General features: G+C 44.8%; 1 protein-coding gene across 1 annotated transcript in view; it reads left to right on the forward strand.

Moving 5' to 3' along the window:
• Window positions 1-15,311, forward strand: part of TMEFF2 (transmembrane protein with EGF like and two follistatin like domains 2) — a 128,798-nt gene extending 113,487 nt beyond the window's left edge. Inside the window, exons 8-11 of the mRNA XM_086750795.1 lie at window positions 6,806-6,929; window positions 8,411-8,569; window positions 13,545-13,631; window positions 14,036-15,311. Of these exons, the coding sequence (XP_086606921.1) occupies window positions 6,806-6,929; window positions 8,411-8,569; window positions 13,545-13,631; window positions 14,036-14,132 (467 nt within the window). The 3' untranslated portion in view covers window positions 14,133-15,311. The remainder of the gene's footprint in view (window positions 1-6,805; window positions 6,930-8,410; window positions 8,570-13,544; window positions 13,632-14,035) is intronic.
• Window positions 15,312-17,554: the final 2,243 nt, after the last annotated feature.

A 17,554-nucleotide genomic window follows, 5' to 3' on the forward strand; every position in this document is an offset into this window, starting at 1 on the left:
ACCTTGTATTGCAGTAGCTGCCTGGTAGCACCTGCTTGTGTCTGTAGGAGCCTTGGCTGTTCGGGGTCTGTATGGTCCCTAGGATAACACATCTGTGCCTGGCCACTGAGCACCGATGGGCTATGGCCACAAAAAAAAACCAAATGAGGGTGAAAAAAAAGGTTACATTTAGTTTTGAGTAGACAAGTGGTCTTGTTATGTGCAGGAAAATGATTAACAAATTGCCTGATTTCAAGCAGTGTTCTCAAATAAGGAAGATGCGTTCACAGATGTTGTAGATAAAAGTGCTGCTCTGTTTCAAAAGTTCAGAGATAGCTTTAACATATATAGCATAGCCCACATATATATGCTGACAAGCTGAAAGTATTTTGTTCTCCATTTGAACATCTGGGGATTATTAGTGTCTTAATTCATTGGTTTCTATTATTAATTACGGTAGCAGGCTGAATAATTACGATACATTGCTGTAAAAGAGCACAATATTTTCTTTTCCTAGTGCACTAGGACATCTTGCCATCATCTCGAACATAAAAAGCACTAGATTATTTTTAAAAAGGAAAGTGGATGTTATCTTATTCCAGGGAACTCATTTGCATAGGGACATTTAAAATTAATAAATTACTGTGTTGAGCAAGCCTATTTTGTGCCTGAGAAGAGAAGTGAATGTAATTGACTTCACAAAGTTCCATTCCTTTTTTCCCTCTTGGTAAAGTGGCTAATATGGGGATGGGGTTTTTGTGCAGTTTCTGCAGAAAGACCAGCTCGAAGTTCGTACTTGGTGTGGCTGAGGGATGAATTTGGGCTGGGGCTGCGGCATAGTGGTGCCAGATGTTTTCGGCTGACATTTGGTGTCTCACTTTCCACCAGCTCTCAGGGGGAGTGGGCCTTCAGCAGCAGCAAGCACTTTCTTACGAATTTTCACTCCAACGCCCACTCAAACTGTGATTTTCAGGCGAGTGGCTTGCACGTATTTTCTTCATTGGAAAGAGACACTCCGTATCCATAAGATCAAGAGCCAGGTTTTAAAAGAAGGGAACATACTGTGTCAAGATAATTAATAGGTCAGATCGGAGCAGCCATTAACGATGAGGTACGGCTGTGGTGGTGGACGGCAGCACAGCTGCTGGCAGCTTTGTCAAGGGCAGGGTGTCTGGAGCAGCTGAGCAAAGGCTCGGGAGAAATCTCTTCTCTCTCATCTGAGCTGGGATTTAGCACCACGGTTCTTCATTACGAGTAAGTAGGAAGCCTGCTTAAGGACTTTATCCTCGTAAGTTGCTGTGTCACCTCAGTTGTTGTCATGACTTTGCAGAGGGACCTTCAAACCTCTGCAGATGCTGCAAATGTTGCTGGGCTGAGGAAGCTCCCTCTTCACCCAAAAAAGCAGCTGTTCCTGACTCTGTGAAGACTGCAGATGAGTAACGTAGACTGTCCCTAGGCTCATCCGTAGGATTCAGATTCCCCTCCGAGTCAGTCACCGAAGCTCTTCCACAAAACTCAGGGCATCCTCTGCCTTTGCTCTGTAGGTTGATACTCTCTGGATCTTTATTTTGATTTCAAATAAGAATTGCCACACCAAGTCTTTATCATGCAGAGTAGAACTTTGTTAAGTAAGTTCCCAGTGCTATGCTCTGCAGCGTATCTCTGGGAGAGCTGCCAAGGAGGTAAAAGGAGTGGGGAGAACACACTTCCAAAAGAGGTTGAGAAGGTTAAGGACATGCATTTGACCCAAGAATCCCTTTCCCCCTTCATAAATTCTCTGAAAATGTGATGTGTAAGGAGTCTCTACTTCAATATCAGTGAGAGCTTTTGGCTGCAAAGTTGACTAACCTCAGTGGTATTAAAAGATTAAATCATTATGTAAGTCAATTCTCCTTAACCACTGTTTCCAATGAGATTGGTGTCAAAATAGCTTGCGCTGCACATCATTCACCATCTCATCCCTTATTTGATGAAATATCTGTGTGTATATATGTATTTGCAGGACCTCCCTCAGTCCAGTGATGACTGTACACAAAGTATTAACACTGTACATGAGCCAGTATTTTCTCATATGAGCAGTTATTATTTCCATAACCTCCATCATTATGCACGGTACAACAGTGAAAATGCCAACATACGAATTTACAGGCTGTGGCTTTCTACTTTGCTTGCCTGAAATCACCTAGAAAGTCTCGCTGCTTCAAACGTAAAGAACAACAGAATTATCAGCCCTGCAAAACTGATTGTTAAGTGCCTGGCAGTCAATTTTTTGGACATAAGAATCCCATTTTTGCCTAGATTTTTATTTAATTTCTCCAAAGTGGATTGCAGGAACTTATGTCTGGAAAGAATTTTCTGGGCACTCCAGGCAGTACTTCATATAATCCTCATCAAGGGCACTAATGGATTTATTCGTTTTTCAGCGGAGCTACTCCACATGTTCGGTTGTGTAACAGAAGCTCCACACTTGCTCAGATGGGAGCTGGGGACCAGTGAGGGCTGCCCACAGAAGACTCTGGCCACGTTGTTCTCATCACTTGCAGAGTCCGGTCCTGCAACCAGGCAGACTGGTTTGGCTTTGGAATTTGAGCCTTCATTGAGATATTTACCTGACAATCATAATGGTGCATGTTCAGCTTCCAAAAACTGAAGGAAAAGTGTATAGCTAAACTAGACATTAAAATAAAAAGAAAATATATATATATTTCAAATAATTCTTCCAGTGCTTCTTAACAGAGGACAGAAACAGCGATAGATATTAAGGAATTTAGAAAAGATAGCTTTAAATAATTTATTTAACGTTTCAGAAGATAATCCATCAGGAGAAGCAAGATTACTGAGTGGCTGGTCAGTCACACTGGATAACTTTCACGATCCAATTTCTTAGCCCAGCGAAACAGCTCATCAGCTCAGCATCTCCCTGCCATCCACTGAAAGGCTGGAGAGCAAGTGTTCAACTGGGAGACTCTTCTAGGAAGCAAGATGAAAAGCTGTTTCAGTCTACGCAAAGTAGCATCTGGCCTCAATGCGTTTAAAAATAATCTGTTTTGACTAGTATATCTTGTCTGATAGGCTATCATGTCATGTTCTGGCACTAACAAAAGATGTGAACAATATGAAATGTCATGTTAGGCTAAAGATGCAAAAAATGTTGCAGAAATGCAAAAGATGTTGGCTTCATCAAAGTGACATTTTCTATCAGAAAAATGCCTCAAGAAGAAGGTTTCTGAAGACAGTTGAACTGGAGGATGAGGGTGTATTTCTTTCTGCAGTGAAAAGGAGAAGAATTTTGAGAAATGTGGCGGGAATTGCACTTGTCCAGAGATAGGAAAGAGACTGACCCAGTCAGTCCAATTTTTATCTTTAGGCTTTACAGCTTCTGTCTCAAGTTCTAGCCAACACAAAAAAAAAGGAACAAATCTGTCTTTTTGGTGCAAATAAAGCTTTCACACGTAGTTGCAAATACCAATGCAGTCGGTCTCATGTTTGAAGAGGGGCTACTGAATTTGACGTTGCTGAAACCTGACTAACTTTGAATTTGGTCTGTGTCACTGCTTTATGAGTGCTTGGGAAAAAGTGGGTAACTTGGTGTTTAAGCTTTGTTCTCTGTAGGCATAAGGTTGGTATGGTCAAGGGACTCCTTAGTTTAGTGGTAACTATGATCTGATTCGTGCAAATTGCCTCCTGAATTTGTAAATAATCCAAAATCATAATAAGGGGGGGAAGTCTTAATTTGTTTAATTTAGTTTTACTTTTTTTAACTTTGTGCAGTTCTCATTAGATTCATAATATAAACATTTTTATTCATATCCTTTCTTTTTAGAAACAGTTTATAGTTCTTGTTTCATACTGATGTAAACCCTGAGATGCGTTCATGACAGTCAGTGTCTCATCAGTGGCTGGATTACTGAAAAGTGCTCCGGTCCTTCAGGAGTGAGAGCAGGCAGTTTTAGCGCGAAGGAACTTTTAAAGCATATCTTGGTGTTTGGGTCTCTATCTTGAATCTGAAAAGATGTTTTGTGTAATGAGAAAAGTAACCAGGTTTGAAGTAGAGGAATTATTTGAGATGAATTCAAGATGTGCAGGAGGAGGAGAGGAACTCCTTTGTCTGAAGTAAATGATGTTTTCGTTGTGGTGTCTTTTGAGCAACTAAAATGGCAGCTCAAACGAAATCCAAGTTTTTTCCCCCTCTCTGTCTTTATGTTCAATCGCTAACTCTTTTAGAGGAGTAATCAGCCAAAATGAGGGACTACAGACAATTGTGTCTAGGTTTTGTGATTTCTTCCAAGCCAGATGACAAGTGTTCCCGTATGAAGTGTTTATCCTGTGAACTGCTAGCGAAGCTCGGGCCATCTCATTTTTGATTCAGTAAAGCATTTTCCATCATAACATTACACTTAGAGGTGTAATTACACGTTCTGCAGGATCCTAGATTTGCTTGAAAGTATGCTAGAGCCCTTTTTAAAGAAAACACGGTTTCTACCCACATGATTGCAGGAGGAGGAAAAATCATTCCTCTTTTTACCAGCCCCACAGCCTACACACAGGGAGAGCATCTGCGAGTCTGGGAGAGGTCCTGGTCCCCCTTTCAAGTCCTGGTGGATTAGTCTGTCCTGAAAGTAACAATTTCCCTCACCATCTTGAAGCATGCCTTTACAAAAAAAAAAAAAACCAAATGGTATCCTACCGTTTTAGCAACACTGCTGGCTCATCTGAGAGAGGAAGGATTCTCACACTGGTTGGTGGTGGCGCACGGACATCGCAGAGGTATCCTGGTACCTGAGAAGGAAGATCAGAGATACGCATACAAACACAGACGCACGCAGAGCAGTCTCCTGTTCTTCAGAAAGGAAGCGAACTTCCTCTTGATAATGGCAGATTTGAAGGAAGTGGCATAATATTTTCCACAATAGAAAAAAATGCATATTAATAAGGATTCCATATTTCTTGCTGCAGTTTCCTGGGCAGAAATATATTTGATGTGGACCATAGCAGAGGTCCACCACACCCAGAAGCCTTCAGGCATGGTGCATGGATGATCACCACATGAAGTCCAGCAAGTCCCACACACAGCAGGATCTACGTGTGTGCACTGGGCAAGTCCATTGATAGCTGGCACATGTCACATGCATTTTCTCAATTCTGGGAAGATTTCCAGGTGGAAAAAAAGGAACATACATGAAGTCCTGGTGGGCTGATAGCTCTCTGTGTATATATTTCACATGCTGGTAGCCACTGCCTCACCTAGAGGCTGATAGGTAGCCAAAAATGTTTAGTGCCAGACCAAATGAACCTTCTGCTCTCACCTCTTTCCAGCAGCAGAAACTCCTGGACAAGCTCTCAGAGGAGGTTATAGCATGCTTGTAAATAAGGCTCCTATCAGCCCCTCCTGTCTGTGCCATCCCAGAGACAGCTGTCAGCCCCAAGCCCAGGAATCGTCACTACTCCGTGATGCCCGCTTCTGCGCTCCATTGTCATGGACAGCCTTCATGGCAGCCTCGCACGGATATCCCAGCATGAGCGGGGAACCGGGAGAGGCAGATGGTTTTGTGTTGAACATAGGAGCGTGAAAGAGAAGTTAATGCTGTCTACAGGGATGTGGAGGTTGCCCTGTTGTTTGCTGGGAGCTTGTCCTTGCCTGGTGTGACATAAGGACAATATCACCAACTTTATTAGTGCAAGTTCTCAGAGACTTTTAAAACTCTTCTTGGACAGCAGCGGTAAGAAAGAAACTCATTATGAAAATCTGAATGTTGGATCTGCCACACGCACTTTTCCCAGTGGTGGGATAATACCTAAGCATACCTACTGCCGGCATGGCTGGCTTGGAGGCTGAACACAAACTGCAATTGTTTCATAACACTCGGGGACTTCCTTTGGAAGATACAAATGCTTCAGCTTATTTGTGTGCAAACTAAATTTCCTCAGACACCTATCATGAGATTTTTTTTTTCTTCTGTTTTTAATTAATTGAGGCTAGATGATACTATCACAGAAAAAAAAAGGATTTTTACTATTTGAGATATCATAAGTATTGGTTAAATGGAAGAATTTGCCAAAATCACCCAGATTAATTATCACCTTGATGGCCTACAAAATTTGTATAAGTTTACTGCAAGTAACACTTTGCTTTTCAGCCCATGTTGTCAATGTTGAGCACATACCTGTTTCAAAACTAAATGAAGCCTCCATTTTCCTGACTACATGGAGGGGAGGTATTTTCCAGGACTCACAGCCTCAGTGACTGTTTAACAGCTGCAGAAGCAGGCACAGAAAGTCAAACTAGTTCAGAGATACCCATGCTGCGGGATGGGAAGAGGCCAGCGGGCTCTGGAGCACTGGCGTGCACTACTGATGATCAGCTTCAGCTCTGGACTCCTGCTCCTCAGCCATAAAATTGTCTCTCTGAATATTTCCTGTTGAATGGTGAAATATATTGTAATGGTATATTGCATGCAAATGTCCAGAGCGTTCCTCCTAGCCTTGCCTGGGTGTGAGGAAACAGTCCATGGGGGACAACAGAAATGGTGAGGCATTTCTCATGTGCAATCAGTTTTTGAACAGTCAAATTATTTTTTCTGGTGTCTCATTTGCAGTAGCTTGACAGGAATTAGATATGCAAAAGAATGACAGAAAACCTTGCAAAGCTTTGCATCTACTTTGGCCAACTTGTTTCAGGGTGCAAACCGTTGCTTTTGCTTCCCGTAAACGACATCTTTCGCCTCTTGTTCTTCTGATTTTCCTTTCTTTTATACTTTGAGTTCTTTCCATCGTTTCACCTTATCCTGCATTGTTGGGTTAATGTTCCCTTCACCTGTGTTCACAGAGAATGCAAATAAACTGGAAGAAAGTGCAAGAGGAATCTATATCCCTTGTCCAGACCATTACAATGGCTTCTGCATGCATGGCAAGTGTGAGCACTCCACTAACATGCTGGAACCATCTTGCAGGTAACCCTTCTACCAAGGAGGAAATAGTGACTTACAAAAACACTTCATCTAGATAAACTATGGAAAATAATGGTAACCATGGCCCTTTGTGCTACAAAACCCATTAGACTTAGATTATTCAACAAAGTCCCCATTTTGTGTGGCAAAAGTGTATTGAGTCACGCATAATGTTAATTGATTGCAAAAACGTTCAGTAACCTTCAGTTATATTTAGATATATTTCTACAAGCACTTCACAAAGCCCTCAGGCTAGGTAGCCTCCTCGGTCTGAAGGAGAGGAGTGCCACCAGGGATGTGTCCCTGCTGTGGCAGGGGTGATGCTCGTGGGGCAGCAAGCTGGGGCGAAGGTGGTTCCTCTGTGCAGGCGGTGGCTTTGGAGGCGGTTAGGTCAGCGAGGAGGGGTAATAGTGAAAGCACGTGTTTCTGCAGCAAATGCCTCCCTGCAGAGCTGGGGATATTACTTCTGAAGCCCAGCCAGTGGCCTGGTGGCAAAGAAAAGGATTGTTAGGTGTGAAGCACCATTTTCCTGGGACTGGGAGAGTAAAGATACAGACCAGACATCTCCCAGGGCAGATCATCAAGCCGGCTTCTCCCAGCTCCTGCAAACAGCCAGGGCATGTTTTGCTCTTGCAGCTGCTGCGGTTTTGGATCTCTGTTCAGCTGGGAAATGTCCTTTCCCCAAGCTGCTGGAAAAGTGGAAGCTCAAGGCTTAACTTATCAGGGTTACTGCACCACTAACACTTCTGAGAGGAGCCCAAGCAATCTGGCTTGGTCTCTTACAGTTGCTGCTGCCGTTGACCTGGATTTTCACATCTAAGCAGCTTGGACATTTTAGGGGAAATAGGGTAAGAGCTAAAATGGGAAAGCCACTGTTTGTTCCCCAAAATCACAGACGGGAGATGTCAGGCTGCAGGATGGGAACTGGTGAGCAGCACAGCAGGCGGCTTTGGGGTGGATGGTTGCAGCATCAACAGAGGGTTTTTTTTATAGCAACCAGACAAAATGTAAATGATGTATCTACTTGAGGGAGCATCTAATCACATTTCATATGGAGCTTGGATGATTGCTTATCACCTCCTTAGGCGTAATCTGCATAAGGAGCCACAACTAGATGGCTTTTCACCCTCCCCCACCTCCCCAGAGAAAGGGAGAAATCTAAAATATGTTGTGCAAGGAACTAAATGGATTCTCATCACAATGTGCAAATAGTTCCAGTTGATAAGTCCCTGTCCCCTGGGCACCTCCTGGCACTATTGCGGTGTGGTGCACTATCACAGTGTCGTGCACTCTCGCAGACCTTGGTGATGCTGAGGACCTTCCCTCTGAGAGGTTGAGGAGGCACCGATGCTCTCTCTGGGGACCCATCCTGCAAAAACACACATAAGCTAATGCTTAGGCCACTGGGATTTTTTAAGATATGATTTTTTTTGCATTCTTTGAAAGCAGCAGGTATAACTGGAAAAAATATTTTTCTGTTTCAGATGTGATGCCGGCTATACTGGACAACACTGTGAAAAAAAAGACTACAGCGTTTTATACGTGGTCCCAGGTCCAGTACGATTTCAGTATGTCTTAATAGCAGCTGTGATTGGAACCATCCAGATTGCTATCATCTGTGTTGTAGTCCTCTGTATTACAAGGTCAGTATCTCTGGTACTTTGCAATAGGAAAAGAAAAGACTTTTGTTTTTCCTACTTTGTGCGCTGATTATACAGATTTCTGCAGTGACACTGCTGATAACAAATGCTGTTTAATTCACCAGCAAACAGAAGATTCTGTCTGGTCCAGCCAGCCAGTGCTGCTTCGTTATTATGACTGCATTTTTACTTCCATCTTAATCAAACTTAGGTAGCGACGGTGCCTACGGCAAATGAAGTTTCCTATTTTGTATTCAGATGCTTGGACAAATACTGCTCATATAAATAAGGGGCATATAAATACAGCAGCTGGATCAACACTTAATAAAACTAATCATATCTCCATCTGGTTTCCTCAAGGGCCCATTCCCTTAGTGCTAATCAGGCAAAGCATACAAACTTTTAAGCCTGTTTGCAATCCCGTTGATTAAATTATTTCATTAGGCTGGTATACGTATTCAAAGGTGCCACACATGTTTAAGGTCTTTACTAGATGGTGGCACACCAAGGCATATAGGATTTATTTATTCTTTCTTTAATGAGGAGGAAAGGGTTCTTTGAATGTAAGTGACAGCTGCAGGGCAGTTCAGAAGGAGAGGGGTGAATGCAGTCCTTCCCCTCCCAAGTTCTGAACTTCAGAACTCCCAAGTTCTGACATCTTCAGGCTTCTCTCAGAAAACAGAAGGTTAAATTAATTCAGCTAGCAATGCTGATAAATCACTCTTTTAGAAACAAATTTATTTTTTAAATTAAAAAAAAATAAAAGACAGGTATTATAGCTCTGTAGAAAATAAAATCTCTAATATATTTCAGTCCCTGTGTTGGCACTACCTGGCTGGAAGCCAAGTGTAGCATTTGTTCCTGGAAAAGACCAAAAAAAACCGTCATAAATCCTTCTCTGGCCTAAAGGCATAAAACACAACCATCTGAGGAAAGGTAGCTGCTTTTTTAGCCAAGCTGAGTCCATCAGCTCAGTGGTAAATGCTGAATGAGGCAGGATGGTGGTATGCACAGAAGTGGTTCAAACAAGCAAAAACGAGGTGTGTAGTAAGATAAAGAAGATGGTGCAGTAACTGGTAATGGAACAGATGCTCGGTATCATTTGTGGAGTGACTGGTTCTGTCACCTTGACGCAGTAAGGCACTTTACACTGAAGAGTGAAGGCAGTGTGCTCCGAGTGATCTGGTACTGTCATGCAAATTACCCATCGCACTGTTTCCGTACATAGACAGTACCTTTTCCTGCACACTTTGTAACCAAGTTAATTTATGATCTTTTGACTTCTTTCTGTAATGCATGTAATTACTGCAGAGCATCCTCCATCCCAGCATAATGATTCAAGATGCATTTGCAGAAGTGTACTCTTAAGTGGCCTAAGAGAAATCCAGATGACACGAGAGCCTTGTGGCAGCATATGCATAAGTAATTGAGGTTTTGAAGTCATCTGCTTTGGAGAACCTGACTGTACTGGTTTGAACTCCACACCTTGAACTCTTGAAAGTGCTAAAACCACCCTACAAGGTTTCTGGGAGAAAGAAGGAAAACTTCACTTACTCAGAGGCTGCTGCAGCCGAATTCTTTGCTGTTTATTTCAGTGCAGCCTCACCTAATTAATTAATCAAATGTGTTTGGTGCGGTGTCCAAACCCTGCATTTGAGCTGTGTAAATCTGTCGGCTGTCGTTACTGTTGTTGCTCTTACGATCGTACCTGTACAGTGGTGCAGATCCACGGGGTGTCCTCCATTGCTGAAGGCTCTGAGCAATTCCCAGGCATTTTTAGGGCCATTGTTGCGCAGACACTCACTGAACAAATGAGCTGTGGCTGTGCTGCTGACGGGGACGGTCAGCGGCTGGGGCGGAGGAGCAGGGGACCAGAGGCCAAGGGGTACGGAAGGAGGGAGATGGAGCGGTGGGGCACAGTCCCTATGCCCAAGGACTTTTAGCTTTGAGGTAAGGCGAAAGAAAAACAATGATAAAACTGAAGGAGGATGGTAAATATTATAGGCATGGCCTAGTGTCATAATGATTCTCAGCAGTTTTCTTTACAGCTTTGCATTTTTAGTGCTTCCCTAATGTTTAGACACAGCAGCTTATTTATGTGAAGAAATAACTTGATTAAAAATGAATGCGTAATGTGTTTTACCTGCTATGAATCACGTTGTGAGTAACTGGATCTTGCAAGCAAGCTTCAATGGAGGGAGGGCAGGCAGCCCGTGCGCCAGTACCTCGTTTACATTGATGTAACCACTGTGTTCATAAATGAATGCATCCCCCACACAGAGCACTACAAAGAACTTTTGATTAAAGAGTTAAGGACCAAGGAAAAGCTGTCACTCAATTTGAGCAGATGATTAAGTCTAAAAAGCTGGTTAAATGCAACGCCCCTCTTAGGGAACCCAGACGCGCTTCAGACACGGCCTACCTGTAAGTGCAATAGCAACACATTTCAGCAGTTTTGGTGTCTGCACCCAGCCCTGGGGCCTTCCCAGGCTTCCATCAATTGGTAGCATAGTGTATTATGCTGTTAAAACATGGCCATTTTGGTTAAAAGATGCTTTTTCATCATCTTAATTGGAGTCATCGCTACCTTTGAATTGATTTCTCTCGGTCTTGGACTAAGTGACTGTACAGATACTGTCAGTGTTGGTTTTCGGAAAGCACCTGTGGGATGCTCATCTCCTTGCTTCCAGCTGGAGCAGTGGGTATCCGCCATTTTCTGGGAATGCACGGCTGCATCCCCTGGGATTGCTGACCATCCTGGCCATCCCCCAGCCACGTTTCTTACAAAACCAGTCTGGATGTGCCCACTGTGGCTTCCCACACCTGGTTCCCCAACCCTGCTTCACGTGCCCAAGCACTCAGCTGCACCTTCTGGTGTCAATCCTCATCCTCTGGGACTTGGGAGGAGCACCTGGGAGCTTGCTTCTCCCGCGCGGCAGCCGCAGCAGCATCTATTAGTGCTGTCTCCGGGAGCTGTGGAGGTGTCAGTGCCATCTCCCGCGGAGCGCTGTGAGGTCCCACTGCGCAATCTCTGGCTGAATGGGCAGGAGAGGCCGCATGGGGACAGTCGGGGCTGGGAGGCTGTCAGCGTGCAGATGACACGCAGCTTGGTGAATCAGCCCGGTGTTTGCTAACAACGGCTCCCTGACGCACGCCGAAAGTTTGATCGCCTTTTTAGGAGCATGCAGTGAGTAATGAGTTTGTCATGAAATCGCAAACCAGCTAAAGTCTGCGTTAGTTTCATAATTCATAGTTTCTCTGCTGTGACCTCCGAGAGCGCTGGAGATGCGGGCTTATTTTTCCTGGAGTAGTGATAGCAGCCTACTTCACTGCTTCCAAGAAAGGAACGAGGCAAAATATAGCGCACGGTTTCACAAAATATAGCCATACAGTTTCTCATGAGGGGGTGGTCCCGCTGGCTTAAGAGTGAGGCGAGTCAGGACAGTCTGACCCATATTTTGTTAGACACTTGTATAATTGTATTTCAGCATTTTGAAGTGCTTCGTAAGTCTTTATGTGCTTGCTCCTGTTTAGCCTTTCAGTTGGTGTCACAAAACTATAGCATTGCTCCCATTCAATGGCGGGGGCGGGGGGGCGGCCTTTTGGTTTTAAGAGGTCAGTAAAATTTTATTTCACTCTATGTTGCTGTTAGTTATTTGGCACAGAGCTGAAGGCGAGTGCTTTGAGCTCTCGCTGCACTGGGAGAGTGGACTCTCCCCGGTGCATAACCCGTAGGGTTTCACAGGGTGCCTCCATGTAGCAGAAAGACAAGTTAGCCCAATACAAAGGTTTGTTGTTGTTTTTTTTCCATGTCAGTATGATCTGGAGTATTGTGGGGCTTTGTGTCATGCCACTCCAAGCAGGTGTGTGTTTCTTGTGTAGCTGCCCACGCGGAGAGCAGAAAGAGGCAGAGCCAGGCTAAAATCCGGTACTGGGCTTCCGCTGAAGAAAGAGGACAAAGGAGTGGCCAAATTAGGTTCTTCCTCCTCCTGTGCAAAATGTTAACTGGGTCACCAGTTAAAGTAAAGGACCGTTTTTATCGCTGGTTGGTTGTAGCTCGTTGTTTTCCTACTGGTACCACAAATGCAAAAAGTGGGAGCATTTTAAGAGGGTGTTGGTCACTCTGCTGTGGTTCTGCTTGCCCAACAATTCCTGCCGCAACCCCTTTGGCTTTCAGCTGCTTAGAACTTCCTGGAGCCTGCACCTGGGGCTAAACTCCTCCATGCTTTGAAAATCAGAAACACGCCATTATCTTTCCATTAGCGGGAAACGCTTCGTAGCAGCACCCATAGCTGATGCTGCCGCAGGTAAAAGGTTGAAACGTGCCCTTGCTGAGAAGCACCGTGAGGTCCTTAGGCAGAAGAGATTTTCTTTTGCAGCCATCCAAAGAAAAATATGATTTTGGTCTTTCCAGTGCAATTGCTTTCTGCACTAAGCCAAGCAGCCGTGTGAGGAGCGTAGCGCGGTGCAGGCACCCATAAGTAAAGTAGCTGCTCACTAATGACCTGAGCATGGAGCATTTCCATGGAGACTAATAGGGATTGGGGTTGCTTAGCTCCTCGGAAAGGCAGCCCCCGCATCCACTTTGCAAATACTTCACAGACCTGGGACGCCGAGCAGGTGAGCATGAGACCATCCTAAATCTTCCACCTGCACCTCACTAAAAATAAATCCATTATTGAATGATGAGAGATAGGGTGCAGTTGGGGCTGTCACAACACAGGAGAGTTGCCGTTGCTCACCAGTAAGGAGTAGGAATCTTAAAATTTCCCTTGCTGTTTTTTTGTTTACAGTATGTTTTGTGGGGGAATATTTTGCGGTACCATTGCCATTAGCCAGCCCATTTCATGTCATTGAAGAGGAAATGCGTGGAGGGCCAGAGGATCTCCCTCTCACCCTCACGTCCCCTGCTGCCCATGCCACCTCTGGAGCAGACGCGTTGTTAAGAGCCATGTATTCTCACAACTCTCTTTTCCAGGAAATGTCCCAGGAGCAACAGAATCCACAGACAGAAGCAAAACACAGGGCACTACAGTTCAGACAACACGACAAGAGCATCGACAAGGTTAATTTAAAGAGCGCATGTTTCCACAATGGCAAAACTAACTGCAGAGAGCTTGGACTACAAAATACAGTATTATAGACAAAAGATTAAGACAAGATCTACACATGTTGCCTTGCATTTGTGGTAATCTACACCAATGAGAACATGTACTACAGCTATATTTGATTATGTATGGATATATTTGAAATAGTATACATTGTCTTGATGTTTTTCTGTAATGTAAATAAACTATTTATATCACACAATATAGTTTTTTCTTTTTCATGTATTTGTTATATATAATAAATACTCAGTGATGAGAAAAAAATTGCCTTTCTTAAATTTGCTGTATCTCATAGCTGTGTATAGTCTTGGGATATTGTACATGGACACTAACAAATCTCTTTTTTTTTTTCTTTTTCCAGTTCTAGTGGCAATTTTGAGTCTACTGAACTCAGTAGTAGGGTTTTGAGTTGGTCCAAGATCAGCGACAATTATGGATGTGGGAAAGGTGAAGAATAATTTAACCTACATTGAGGAGGGATAAAATATTTCAGATCCGGAGTCAACTACATTTCGTCAGCCGCCTTCTCCCATCCCATCTATCTTTACTCTCCCGTAGCTTAGGAAGTCTTTGCCTTCTAAATTAAATCCTAACCGAAGGGGAAATGGAAATTCCCAGTAACCGCAGTGGGAGTGTTGGGGGTAATGTTTCGATTTGGGAGGGAATTAGGTGTCTGTCGAGGTGAACCCTACGAGAACACTTTGCAGAATCTCCAACTCTGGTCACTGGAGTGAGTGAAAATTGCTTCTTACTGTTGATTGAAAATTATTTAGGTTAAAAAAAGTTAATAACATAATAACAGCTGAAATGCCAGCACTATTTGTACTTTGTGAACATGCTGATATAATTTATTTTTTCAACGAGAAGGTGAAAACCACTCAGAAAATACCTTATGAATAACTTTATAGGTGACCCTACTCCATTAAATCTAATGAACTCAAATGTTGGCTATACCTCAGGAAAATAAGGGCATGTGTTTTGTCACAGCCACATGATGGACAGGTTGCAAAGTTATTTCCATGGTAGCTGAAACTCTCAAAAACACATTCTTTTGAGAAGCTAATATTGCTCTAGTTTGTGCTATGAATTTTGAAGGTGACAGAGTGAGATTGCAGGGCAGAGTGCAGTAACTAACTTCACTTGTGCTAGATAACATCCACTCCACTAACTGACTACTGGAGTACCAGTCTCATGAAATAATGCAATCAAACTAAAAACCCCTTGTAACGGTGATCATTGTGCTGCTCCTTCCCAGAGAGACTTTGCCTAGGCAGAAAGTACCCACGACAAGAGTTAGGAGATATTTCTCACCATCATCACTGCATAAGAAGTTGCATTTGGGTCAGAATCGGATCTGGGGTTAGCCGGGATGGATGGCTCGTGAGTGTGTTTCCATTTCCCGCTTCAGCATTGGTCTGATCACTCACAACAGTCACTGCCGACCCCATCGGTGACAGCCCACCCCATCTGGCCTTCAGACTCGGGTGAGGTGATACTTCTACTCTAAGATGGTTTCTGGTCTCCCCCGCCAGCCTGCTTTAAAGTTGAATCCATTGCATGATGTTCACACGGTCTCAGTTTTTGTCTTGTTCTGGGTTTCTTGGCTTTTTAAAGGTAATAAAAGGCGATTGGCAAGAGATGCTTCCAGGCACCTGGTCTGTGCTGATTGATGGGAGTGGGAGTGCGGTGCTTTCGCAGACAGCGGGGCAGATGACGGCGTGTGGCAGCTCTCCGGCGCTGGGCTGACGGCCTTGCAGGGACCATCTGCTTTTTTTCAGGTTGGAAGAGTGACGGTGTGGGGTAGGAGTGTGCAGCAGAGCGGCAGCAAGCAGGGGTGATCCTAGACCACAGGGACACCTCCGTGCTCCAACCCACTATAAAATACTCCTCTTTGTCCCAGTCCTTGCTGGTTTTGCCTTCCACACACAGGCATGGTAGGGGTGGTACGGCACAGAGGGGAACCCAGGCACAGGAGCACTGGGCTGCTCTAAGGAGACTTCACAAGTTTCATTAATTAAACTGACACCTCAGTGGCATTATAATGCCCCTCTTCAGATCCTTCCATCAGCTAAAACCCAACACAGTGATGAGAGCAAGCCCCTCCGAGGTGCACGTCAGCGTTGGGTTGAGGATTAGGCTGGGGGTGGCCAATGTAGCTCTGCCCTGCAGCCCCCGCTGCACTTTGTGCTTTCCGAGTGAAGTGCTGGAGTCTAACGAGCCTCAAAAACCACAGATTTGGAGCCGAATCCAAATGTCAGTCCCCGCACTGGGACTATCAGATCTGGATTGTTTGTTTCAAACAAAAATCAAATGTTAACACAGACACACAGTCAGGTAGCTGTGGCAATAAACCTAATTTAAAAAAGGCAAGGCTTGGCCTGGCCTAAAATAGCACTGCATCACTTAGAAGTGAAAGTAGGAGTCCGACACACTTCCCAAAGCTATTTGCCTTGCTTTTATTGTGCAATGCCACATTTAATCCCTGAGCAGCCTGTGCTTGCGGGGCGGGGGGGTGTCAGCTGCGTCCCCAGCCACGGTGCCTGTCACAAAGCCCCCACACCTCTGGAAACAAGGCCAGTTTTGAAGTACCTGCTGCAGAATGGAGGGCAGAAAGGGGAAAGGGATTTTGGTTTTAATGCACAGGGGACAGATTGGAACAGCAGACCTCTTTGGGCCTTCCAAACTTAACCCTCAACGTGCTGGGGGCATGCAGTCTGAAAAATACCAGCATCTTGGGGCTGTGCATGCAGTAATGGAGATTTCTACAGAACATCTTTGCAGAACTTGTACCAAGGGCAGCAGAAAATTCAGAGCCCCGGATTTGAGGCTGCTTTTTCCTTTTCTGAAGGGACTGGAAATTGTATTTGTTAGAGCCGTATGCTGTCCAGATCTTGAGCTGTGAACAATCTTTGTGCAGTTTAACTTCCCAAAATGAAAGGAGGTGGGCTGGGTGCGTAAGGACCTGGCTGGGTGAAGCCACAAGGGTGGGGATAGTGGCACGTGCGGAGGCAGAGCCCAGCTCTTCCACCCACCCAAAGCTGTGTGGAGGGTTGCCGACGCATTGCTCTTCGTCCACTTCTCAGTGCACACTTACACCAGCCAGAGCAAGGCCCCTTGCAGGGCCAGTGGGTGTGGGCTTTTTTTTTGTCATGGTGCTGTGGCATCTGTAAGTTACCCCTCATACCAGCACACACTTGCTGTCCAAACTCCGTGAGAGAAGACCTAGACGTGCACCACCACTGACAGACCAGTAATACCATACTCAGGACAGCTTACGGGCAGCGCTTGCCACCAGCGTCCCAATGACCTGCAGTCACGGGGCAGCCTGGCTGTGGTTTTTCTGAGCCCAAACCACTTGGGTTAAGGTAAAAATAAGTCAGGCACTGCTTCTGTGATGCTTTCCTGTAAAATAAAGTCAGATCAGCTGTTCATTATCATTCCTTTTCATCCAATGATAGTAAGAGATTATTTACAGACCATTATCATTGCAAAAATTAATAAAGGGAGGCTGGACATCCCATTCTAGTTGCTGGCCCCCTGAGCTTGCCTGTCTCCACACGCTGAAGAGCTGCGATTACGTCAAATGACCAGATGCTGGGGCAGTTTTTTCCTTGCTGCTGTAGCCATCGGGGTCTCACCTCCCCAGCGGCAGGAGATCAGCTCAGCTTTGCAGAAGCTCACCGAGTGCCAGCCTAGAGGGCCATGTGCTGAAGGCAGGGACGTGTAGGCGTGTGTGCATATGTCCCACGCGCAGGTTAACCGAGGGGGTGGGCGGACGTGGGCGCCGTATATCGCTGCCTCCTATTTTCCAGAAGCAGCTCTGAAAAAAAAAAGAAAAAAAAAAAGAAAAAAAAAGCCTCGTCTTCAAAGAGATCTCTAA

This window comes from Chlamydotis macqueenii, chromosome 6 (genome assembly GCF_036417535.1).
Source record: "Chlamydotis macqueenii isolate bChlMac1 chromosome 6, bChlMac1.mat, whole genome shotgun sequence".
NCBI lineage: Eukaryota > Metazoa > Chordata > Aves > Otidiformes > Otididae > Chlamydotis > Chlamydotis macqueenii.